General features: G+C 42.4%; 1 protein-coding gene across 2 annotated transcripts in view; it reads left to right on the top strand.

The window, feature by feature from the left end:
- Nucleotides 1-10908, top strand: part of DUSP10 (dual specificity phosphatase 10) — a 42797-nt gene that overhangs the window by 326 nt on the left and 31563 nt on the right. Inside the window, exons 1-2 of one of the 2 annotated variants that reach the window (XM_008066393.1) lie at nucleotides 743-766; nucleotides 2072-2925. In XM_008066393.1, coding sequence (XP_008064584.1) covers nucleotides 2115-2925 — 811 coding nt within the window. In that variant the 5' untranslated portion in view covers nucleotides 743-766; nucleotides 2072-2114. Of the gene's footprint in view, nucleotides 1-742; nucleotides 767-2071; nucleotides 2926-10908 lie in introns of those variants that run through there. The other variant, XM_021716751.1, reaches the window with a different exon arrangement.

Genomic DNA, 10908 nt, shown 5'->3' with positions numbered 1-10908 from the left:
GAGAGAGAGAGAGAGAGAGAGAGAGAGAGAGAGAGAGATACAATGCTGTCGGAGGAGCCACAGCAGGTAACGTTGTAAGGCTCTAGCTGTTGGCTCCCCCCAGCTCTGTGCGTTTACTCTCTGCAGTCTACTTAGACTAGGGGAGAAGAGAAAATGAGGTTTGTTGGGATGCTTTGCGGCAGTTTTAAATGCTTGGGGCTTATTCGTGCGATGAGTGACGGGGAGAGGGGATGCTAAGCGCCCCAGGAGTGGGGAAGGAGCATTCTCTGGCCACTGAATGTTCTCTCCAGCCCCCGCCTGGTGGTGGAAGGGCGACTAGTGAGGGAGGGGGGGATAGCTCAGTGTTTCTCTGGAAGGGTTCCTGGGCTAGACTGGATGGTTTCACGGGCAGTATATACGGCCGACCCTTTCTGCTGCAGGGATGCAGATCTCTCTGTACACCCCGTGTGTGTGCGCGTGTGTGAGAGGGAGCCGCGCACGCCGTGTGGAGTGAGGGTCCCAGCGTGTGTCTCTGGGAACACGCTCCTGCGTCCCTCTCAAAAGAAATGGGCTGTTGATCCTGGATATGCCCACCAGGTAACACAATAGCGAAGACTCACCGCTTGGTCCAGCTGGGAAACAGTTATAGCTTCTGGAATAGTACTCCCCAAAAAAAAAAAAAAAAAAAAAAAATACTACGCAAGGAAGGGAGGGGATTGGATCCTTCGCTCCCATCCAAAGGTGGGTGAGAGAAACCCGAGCCGGTGGGGATCTGCGGACGTGATGGGTGAGTGCCCCGTGTGTGTGCGCTTGTGTGTGGATTCATGAGTTTGTGTCAAAGAATGTTGACGGTCGTGTGTAGACGGGTGATAGATGCCATTTTTTCAGACTGCTCGTAAAGTTAGTTTAGGTGAGCGGCTCTCGCTTGGGTTTGGTTTCTTTGCTGTCTGCATGTCGAATAAAAGAAGAGTTAAAAGGCCAGGATGCAGAGTGCCCTGTGCATACAGGAGCCATCCCTTTGCAGACGCCCGTGCAGGAGAGAGAGATAGATCCACTGCCTCCTTGAACAGGGGCAGCTAATTGGGAAGTCCTCTATCAAATCCATACTCTTGAAGGGGGGATATCTGTACCGGGTGGGAAATATTATACAAAGTGGCTGCCTCCCATTAAGAGTGGCTCTGGCAGGCATATTCTGGGCCAGTTGCAGAGACAAAGCCAGAAGGAGAGCCCAAGTGGTCCTTTTCTTAGAGTTAGGAGTGAGGAATGAGGCAAGCAGGGAGCAAGGGGTGAGATAGGTCTGCCAGGGGTGATGGAACCGCCAGGGGTGTTGGGTCTGCCAGGGCTGAGGTTTTCAGATCTGACTCCTTGCTTGAGAATTCGTTTTAGGAGACTGGTTTGTAATGAAAAGGGGAAATGCAGATTAATTTATAAGAGGCTAATGGAAAACATGTGAGGCTTTGATATGGCTTTGTTGTGATTTTCAAAGGAACCCAATAGAATGGAAGGCAAGAATAGCTCCCTAGTTAAAGAGATTTCACTTGGGGGGAATACTTTCATTCTCATATACAGAAACTTGACATCCGCCCTGATGTATATTTAGCTGTTGTATATTTTTGTGAACCATACCAACGCTCTTCGTCATCTCTTTGCCTTGCAGTAGGTGAAGCAATTAAATGATAAGGGTAGACAGCTGGGTGTTTTTCAGATGTTTGCAGTAGTATACTTCTGGCCAGGAGATGAAGTCCAGAATAGATGTCTCTTATGAGCCTTCCTTTTTGTCTTCAGCTTTTCTAATTCGTTGTGCTCTTACCTTCTCTAAGGCTGATCTGTTATGTAGGAAAGGTTGTTCATTAACATTTACAACATTAAGTCTAAATTTAACCTGAGCTATAGCAACCAAATAGATGGGGGTCCTCTATTTGCATCCTCTTTGAATACAAAAGATGAGTTTCAAGCTTTAATAGTGGCACAGTAAAGGGCACTTAAGACAACTCTGCTTGGAGGGGTGCAAAGGCCTTTCCTAGGGATTGGATGAGACTGCCTTTTGTGTCACATGACTTTATTCTTTCTTCCCCCCTCCCCTTCTTTACAGACTGTCTTGAGTTCTTCTTGAATTGCCAGTTTTCAGCCTCCTCATGCCTCCATCTCCTTTAGACGACAGGGTAGTAGTGGCACTATCTAGGCCCGTCCGACCTCAGGATCTCAACCTTTGTTTAGACTCTAGCTACCTTGGCCCTGCCACCCCAGGCAGTAACAGCCACCCTCCTGTCATCGCCACCACCGTTGTGTCCCTCAAGGCTGCGAATCTGACGTATATGCCCTCATCCAGCGGCTCTGCCCGCTCCCTGAATTGTGGATGCAGCAGTGCCAGCTGCTGTACTGTGGCAACCTACGACAAGGACAATCAGGCCCAAACCCAAGCCATTGCCGCCGGCACTGCCACCACCGCCATCGGAACCTCCACCACCTGCCCTGCTAACCAGATGGTCAACAATAATGAGAATACAGGCTCTTTAAGTCCATCAGGTGGGATAGGCAGCCCCGTGTCAGGGACCCCTAAGCAGCTAGCCAGCATCAAAATCATCTACCCCAATGACTTGGCAAAGAAGATGACCAAATGCAGCAAGAGTCACCTGCCAAGCCAGGGCCCTGTCATCATTGACTGCAGGCCCTTCATGGAGTACAACAAAAGCCACATCCAAGGAGCTGTCCACATTAACTGTGCCGATAAGATCAGCCGGCGGAGACTGCAGCAGGGCAAGATCACTGTCTTAGACTTGATTTCCTGTAGGGAAGGCAAGGACTCTTTCAAGAGGATCTTTTCCAAAGAAATTATAGTTTATGATGAGAATACCAATGAGCCAAGCCGAGTGATGCCCTCCCAGCCACTTCACATAGTCCTCGAATCCTTGAAGAGAGAAGGCAAAGAACCTCTGGTGTTGAAAGGTAATGTCCTTGCTCCCTTCCCAAGCATGGTCCTGATTAGTCTGATTCACTTTGAGTTTTCTTTCAGAAGTGACAGCATTCTCCTTAACCTGGCTACAAGAGACCAGAATAGACTTTCTTCTCGTCTTCCCTTCCATGCCCTTTCTTTATTATTTTGGCTTAGTAAGAAAAACCCAGCAGCATTGAACTGGAAGCCAGAAGATCTGGGTTCTAGCATCGATTTGGCTTCTAATTTGCATTGTGCAAGTCATTTCACCTCACTGAGACTGTTTTCTCATTTTTCTAAAAAGGGGCTTTATAGCATCAGATGGTGTCTCAAGTCATGCCTGGTCTGGTAGTTCTCTATTCTAATCAAAACTAGCTGGAAAGTTACTGTCTCTTAGACTTAACCAATGTTGATGGAACCAAGGAAGCAGCAACTCTGGCGAATTGCAAGTAAACCTACAGGTACCAGTTCTTTCTCTTTCTCATCTCTCTGACCAGCTTGGCTTTTACATGGTTTCTAAAGTGACCTTCAAGAGAGGCAGATCTCCTTTTTCTGAGACCCCAAAATGGAAAGTATAAGTTCACCAAATACGTCCATTCCCCTGCCAAAGCTCCAAAGGGACAGAGACATTTTTATGGATACTTCCCAAGCCATTCTAGCCTCACCTGATGACTTTTGGCATTGTGGCTCCTCCCAACATGGAGTAATGGGCCAGTTGCCCTATTATACTGCATGCCGAATAGCTCTGAGGTTAGTGGAACTGGGCCCCAGCAGGAGGAATTATTGACCCACTCTTCTTTGAGCACCTTCCATACAGTGTTATCTAATTTCCCAGGGGAGTCCTCATCTTGCACCTCTTTGCCCTCTGATACTGTCCTTTGGGACACTACACATCACTCTCTTCAGTGTCTTCTGTCTGATGGTGGTAAGAGAGATATAGACATCTTTCTTTTCTTGTCTTCTGAGCCAAGGTACAGGTACACAGTTTCTGGGTCACACCTCCAGTTGGTCTCCTGTAGTGTGTTGACCAAAGGTGTTGCTGTGTTCCTTTGAACACATTGCATGTTAAAATTTTAATAGGTTCGTGACCCGCCTGGGCAGCGAGACTTCATCTCTACAATAAATAAAAAAATCAGCTGGGTATGGTAGTGCATGCCTGTAATTCCGGCTACTCTGAAGGCTGAGGCAGAAGGATTGCCAGAGCCCAGCAGGTCGAGGCTGCGATGGCCGGGAGTGGCCACTTCACTCCAGTCTGGGCAACAGAGTGAGACTCCAACTCAAAAAAAAAAAAAAAGAAAAATTTTAATAGGCTATTTGGGTGAGCATGTTAGTTATTTTGTCTTTGTGGGACAACTCTGCCATTCTCCTCCTTGTCTTCGCAGTGATGCGTTCTGCCTTTTATTATGCAGTGTTCTTGGAAATATGGTTTTGAAATCCTTTTATATAATCCCTTCTTCCCACCCTTCACTCCCCTCCTCAAACTTTCTCTTACTCTCTCAACTATCACAAAAGGTCCATCTTTCCTTAGGGTTGGTGGGCTCTGGTGGGAAGGAGAATGTCATAGAATTACCTGCAGTAGTTCTAGAAGCTCCCGGGCATTTATTCTTGGTGGTGGTGGTGAGTTTTCTTCAGATCATAAATATGTTCAGATTTCCTCTGTGTATCACAATGTTTTATTGTTTCTGTATTCTTGTTTGGTAGACTTTAAGTGATTCCCAACAGATTTACCCTCCTACTGTTCTCCTACCATGATCTTGGCTTGCCTCATCTTTTTCAGATTAGAAAATCTCATCTACAAATTTCCCATTTGTAATAGTTTTTCTTGGGGAGCAAAGAGGACGGTAGCCTATGGTCTTGATAGTGTCTTTTTTTTCATGTAAACGGATGTTCTTGATGAAAAGCAAGCCTTTAGTGTCTGTATGATCTAAGGATAGGTTTCAAACAGCACAAATCAAGATGACTGTGGACTTGAACATGGGGATGATTAAGAGGAGTTTTAGATCCTACCTTCTATTTTGCAGTGAGTGCTGTTGTATATAAGGGTGACCAGTCAATTGCTGAGAAGTAGATCTCCTGAGTACTACTGATGAAAGTGGGGTTCCTCTCCCCCTTTCCTGTGGATGTAGCTGGGATTCCAGGCAGCCTGGGCTTGTTCCTCAGTGTCAGAGAGTAAGATTGCCTCAATGGGGCGGGGCCGGACACACTGCTGACCTCACCACTGGGCGCCCCAGGCGGCCACTGTGAGGGCTCGTCATTTCGGGTTGGTGAGACACCGCAGCGGTCGACTTGGAAGACGCTCTGGTGGTAGAGGTTAGATTATTTGTAGTTTTTTGGGCCTTTTTTTCAAATATCTGGGAATTGGGTTGAAAAATACATAGTTCAGAAGCAAAAGTTTCTGTAAACTACTTCATTTATTATTATCATTGTTATTTTGGTATCTTTTGGGAGAGTGGCCTAAAACAGGGATCAAGTGAGAAAGAAGGAAAAGGGATGGGTCGATATTAGAATGCCCTTCATTATCCTTTCATCTGGGTAAGTCAGAGGTTAATACATAGCACACTGAGGTGAAGGATAGGGTGGGCATTCCCTAAAGGCATGGTCAGCAACTTCTCCCAGGTTCTTGAGTGGGTCAAGCAGACCATTCTGGTCTGGCCTCTCTTCTGAGTTTTATTTTAGTAAATCCCTCCCTTGGAAATAAGATCGCTTTTCAGGAAGAGTGGTGGTGGTACCATTTTGGAATGAGTAATTTTTGCAGTGAAGATGAGGTGTAGGAGGGTAGTGAGAATATGAAGTAGAAAGTCCTAAGGCCTTGTTAATTTATTTTCAGAGATTTCAGTAAAGTCTTGGATAATTTATGACTGACCCATCTGATTCTTTGGTTTATGTTTGTAAACACTGGTTGCTACCCTCCCTGCCCAAGTTCTATGCCCCCCTGTTTCAATGCCACACTCTCCATTTTTGGCACTGCCTGTCAAGTCGAGCGGCTGCTTGGTTGCCATTTTAGTAATGCTGTGTCAGGTTGGGAAGAAACTGATCAGAGGCACAGAAGCCCCTGGGATTAAGTTACTGTTCTAATTTACAGTGCCCTCCCTGTTATGACCTGGGTCAGAACCCATGTTTTATTCTCATCTTCTGTAGAATAAATGGCATCAGACCTGTGCTTCTCTTCAAACTGGTGAAAAGGATCCAAATGAATGAATATTTAGGGATTTGTGAGTCTCTAAAAGAGTTACAATCTGTTTTACCCAAAGTTGATTGTAAATCAACTGAAACTTGATTTCCAGCCAAACTAATAAGAAGATGAGATAATTCTGGACCATCCGTAATGAGAGATCCCATTTTTGCTACAGTGTTTATAAGGTTTGCTTTCTTTTCAGTGAAACTGAGTTCTGGGAAATAATTTGTCCTTTATCTATGTAAGAAAGAATAGTCTTCTGCTATTTCTTCCTTAAAGACAGCATATGCCTTCAAAAATTATGTTAGAAAAATTTTCAAACATTTAGAAAAAAAGAAAAGTATATAATGAACAACCATATGCCTCTCAACTTGATTAAACAATTACATTTTTTTCTATTTGCATTCTCATTCTTTTTTGCTGAAAGATTTTAAAATATAGACAACATTTTAGTGAATTTAAGTATGTTTAATGTGTAAACATGATGTTTTTAATTTAACAAAGCTGGGAATGCAATATAGTATGAACATTCTCACTCCTAAGTACTTCAGTGGTGTGTACCCATTTTTGAGTGTTTCTCTAACTTAGAATCCCACTGTGACCGACTGGCTGTCAGGTCTAAGGAGAAGCTTCCCTCCCTTGGAGTAGGAGGGCTCCAGATGCTTCCTTGTGGTCTGTATCTCCCCCTTGCTCACAGGTATGTCAGGCCCATGCCTGTACTTGTTCTGTGGTGTTATAAAACCAAGATTGGCTGACTGCTACCATCTTTGACAAGGCCTGCTCTGTACCAGAGACATTTACTGGGGGGACAAGGGAAGAAGAGTGATATAGCTTGGGAGGCTGATATATAGGGAGGATTCTCTCAAATAGGGAGTTAGACTTTTATACTTTTAGTTAGACTAAAACTTGCCTTCATAACTCCTGAGAAATGAGCACCATAGATTGCACATTCTCCTCTAGTCAAAAGGTTTCTGAGATATACACTTGTAGGCAATACAGCATTTCATTACAAAGTAGATGGCTCGGCTCAGAAATCAGAGACCCTACAAAAATATTCTTTCTGTCCCTGCTTTTGTTTATTTTTTGGGGGGGGGGGGCAGAATTCTCTCCCTGTTTCTTGGAGATGTTATGGTGATTTTTCTTTAAGATATGTAAAATAAACACATATCTACAGTCATAGACTTGCTATTGTTTTTCTGAGCCTCTAGTTAACAACATCCAAGGCTAAATTTCAAACATGGACCTAATAGCAAATGGTGGAGAAATTAAAGCAGAATTTTGCATCTAGTCAGCCTAAATTCTAGTCTTGGTTCTCCCCTTACTAGCTCTGTGTCCTTGGGCAAGTAGTGCCTGAGTTTCCTTATTAACAGAAAGAGGATATAACAATAGCTTTTTCATGGTATTGGTTTAGGAAATTAATATGTATAAAGTGTTCAGAACTCTTCTCATACATGATAAGCACTCTATAAATGTAGTTTAGTGTTATTATGACTGTTGGTTGAACATAAATAATAGTGCCAGTAAAAAGGCAGTTTTGGCTTCCCTTCCAAAGCAGTACAAATAACAAGCTAGGTATAGTGAAGTGTGTGTCTGTGTGTTGCTATGGCCTAAAAATAACTCAGTGACTGTTACCCACTTTAAGTAGTATACAGTTGGAGTGCCAAGTAATTGCAAAACCATTTTGGGTCAAGAGGCCAGAGTAATCTGGACATATCTTAGACTTATTTATTTGTAGGGAAATGTGTAAAAAAGGGATGCTAAATCTGTCCAACTAATGTCCCATAATGAAATAATACAAGTTTAAGACTTTTAAGCTTTGCTTTATTCTGGCCTCTCATTATCTCATCAGGCTGACTTATTTTTGGAATAAGGATTGTCGTCTGACTATAAAAGGGTAGATGGAAGGAGGCGGAGCAGGTTCCCAAAGCCTTAGGTTGTGTTGGAATGGAGGGTGAAGGAAAAAGAAGAAAAGGAGTCGAATGACTTTCTTCTTTCAGGGAGTCCTGAAACTTTTTGCTGCACAGTTGCCTGTCTTCTCTGAGTTTTTGGGTGCACACTCCTGCTTTCTAATGAAAATGTACGTGAGAAGATGAAAGAATTGTGCTCTCTTGCCCCTTCCTATCCCTGTCCTATCTGTTCTTCATACACTATGTGCTCAACAGAGCAAAGTTTAGCTCACTTACACCTGGGTTCAAATCTAGGCAATTCTACTGACAACTGTGTGTCCTTAGGCAATTCAGGGGACCTCTCAGAGGTGACATTTTCTCTGTGATAGAATAGAGATGATTCCAATATCACAGGATAAAATGAGATAATGTCAATCAGGTGCCTGGCACATAGACGACTCTTAGTAAATCGGGCCCCTGGACCTGCTCCCCTACTCTCATGTCCTGATTTCAGAACCTGTTACATTAAGAGGGTGATGGGGGAATGGCAAGTTGTTTTAAGCATAGCACTGTGGGAGCATGTTAAATATGAACACTTTTATCCTTACCAATTCACATCAGTTAGGTTAATCATCCAGCTCATCAAGGACAAGTTCAAGTAATATCTCTACTGGCAGTAGTAAATGATAATTTTAGATTAGAAAAAAACAAAACAAGAGGAAGGAAATGAAATAGTTAAAGCAGTTTGCCTAATTCTATTTTCAAAATATATGTGTGTAGGAGAAAGGAGAAGGGACAATGGTGAATATGTATAATTTTCTACTTGGTCCTTTAGCCAATCCCATCTGTAGAGTTGCCCAAAATCACAGGAGCAGAAAAACTCTGCCACTGACTTCTGGTGCATACACCCTCTGGGGCTGGGTGGGAGACTTTGGCCAGTAGCTGATCCTAATTCTTTAGACCTTGTGTTGTAAGCAGCCAGGGTTTCCATGCTCCAGCATTGCTGGAGAGCAATTTAAACATAAAAATGAGTTATATTGCAGTGCTTAGGCAATGTAATCCAAGTTGGTAGAAACAGATACACTCTACACTAAGGGTAGAAAATTTAATTCTAGGCAATGTCATCTCACCTTTTTTTGAACTGAAGAATCCCAGTTTTTAAAATGAGAAGGAAATTTACAGTGCCCCTAATCCAGTAGTTTTCACCGTAGGCTGTTCATTGGCATCACCTGAGTGTGATTTAAAACCTGTGCAATCCACGCCCACTTACAAAGAGTCTAACTAAATTGGACTGGGGTGCAGCCTGCCCATCAAGGTCTTTAAAAGCTCCCCAGGTGATTCTAATGTGCAGCATAGTTTGAGAACCATGGATTGAGTCTTGTTATTATGCCATTATGGAAAAGAGGCCTGGAGAGGCTTATGACTTGTCCAAGGTTGCATGCGGGATTAATTTTTGAGCTTTGGTCCTTAGTGCTAAAGTAGGTCTTGCTGGGTTGATAGATTGATGTGTATGTATGTATGTATTATTTAATAATAACAGTATCTAATGTATGGCATAAGAATACAAAATAATGTAATCAAAAACTTAAGTACTGATGCTTTTTTCCCCCTGGATTTTGATATTTCAACCCAGAACTAAAAACCTCTGCATTTGAGGACTTTGGAAACCAGCAGCTCATAGTCTAGATTTTTACCTGGGCCCTAAAAATGTGGGCCAAATATTAGCACTAATTTAACATTCTTCTAAGAAACTTGATGGTTTATGGAAGAGCTGGGAAACACTTATCAAAATGTACCCCTGTACTCAATCGTTTCAGGGTCCTAGGGGCTTTTTGGTAGGGGGGGTCTTCACAGCTGTAACAACTTGGAGGGTACAGGAGATTCATTCATTTGTTGGTAAATATTGAATGCCTTCTGTGTGGTACACATTAGTCTGCAGGCTGGGGATTCTGCCATCACAATGCTTATAACCCAAATGCTACAATGAGAGCATACATACAGGATCAATTTTCTAGATCCCGTCCAACTAGAAGACCATGTACATGTTTGCATTCTCCATTCTCTTCTGCCACACAATCTTGTTTAGGGAACAACAATTTATCTTTAAGAAATGCTGTTCTCCTGGGAAGTACATATTTGTACTTTTCTCTCCTTTTCTTTTTCTCCTTCAAGATATAGCTTGGCCTTTTCGAAGCACATCAGGGCCAAAAGAATTTCTTTCCAATGTCTTGATTTAAAAAGAAATGATTTGTTGATTTTTAATGGAAAAAAGAAATATACATGCTCTCTCTGCCTCAAAAACTCAGGGCTGACAGGCTTTCTCTGTGTGATAGAGTGGAACTTTATAATTTGGACCCCACTAATTTTGAATATGTTGCTGATAGGAACAAGGCTTGCGTTTATTTTCCCTCATGCTCTCTATGGAAAGGGGATGTGCTAAGCAAACAAGCATTGTAAACAGTATTTCAGAGACAAGGGTTTGGCCTGATTTTTAACAAAAAAAATATTTGCAAGTACAATTAGAAACCACTCTAAGGGACAAGGCTGGGATGGAAACTTAACTCTATGACTTCAAAGCCTGTGTTATTTTCCCTAAATCCCTTTCAAGAGGGATGTGAATCCCTTTTCAACAAATTTTTATTGTTTATGTTTCTTGTTTCTATATACTATATGCCTTATGTTCACAGAGGATAATTTTTCTAAGTCAGAAAAAAGTGGAAGAGAAAATGAGTATGAACTACAGCCTGAATTTCATTATAAAATTTTTAAAAATATACATTTTATATTCAAATTGATGTAATCTTTTAATTATGAAGTCTTTGATTTTTTTAGATGTTTTCAACCATAACCCAAGAGCAAGATCTTAGCATCAATTTTTTTCCAGGTTATGTCTACATTATCTATTATTACTTAAAATTTGGAAATATATATATATA

The sequence above is a fragment of the Carlito syrichta genome, unplaced genomic scaffold, assembly GCF_000164805.1.
Source record: "Carlito syrichta isolate Samal-C Ts95f unplaced genomic scaffold, Tarsius_syrichta-2.0.1 Scaffold308910, whole genome shotgun sequence".
Lineage (NCBI taxonomy): Eukaryota > Metazoa > Chordata > Mammalia > Primates > Tarsiidae > Carlito > Carlito syrichta.
The sequence above is the reverse complement of the archived record's forward strand: the minus strand, read 5'-3'. Positions and strand labels throughout refer to the sequence as shown.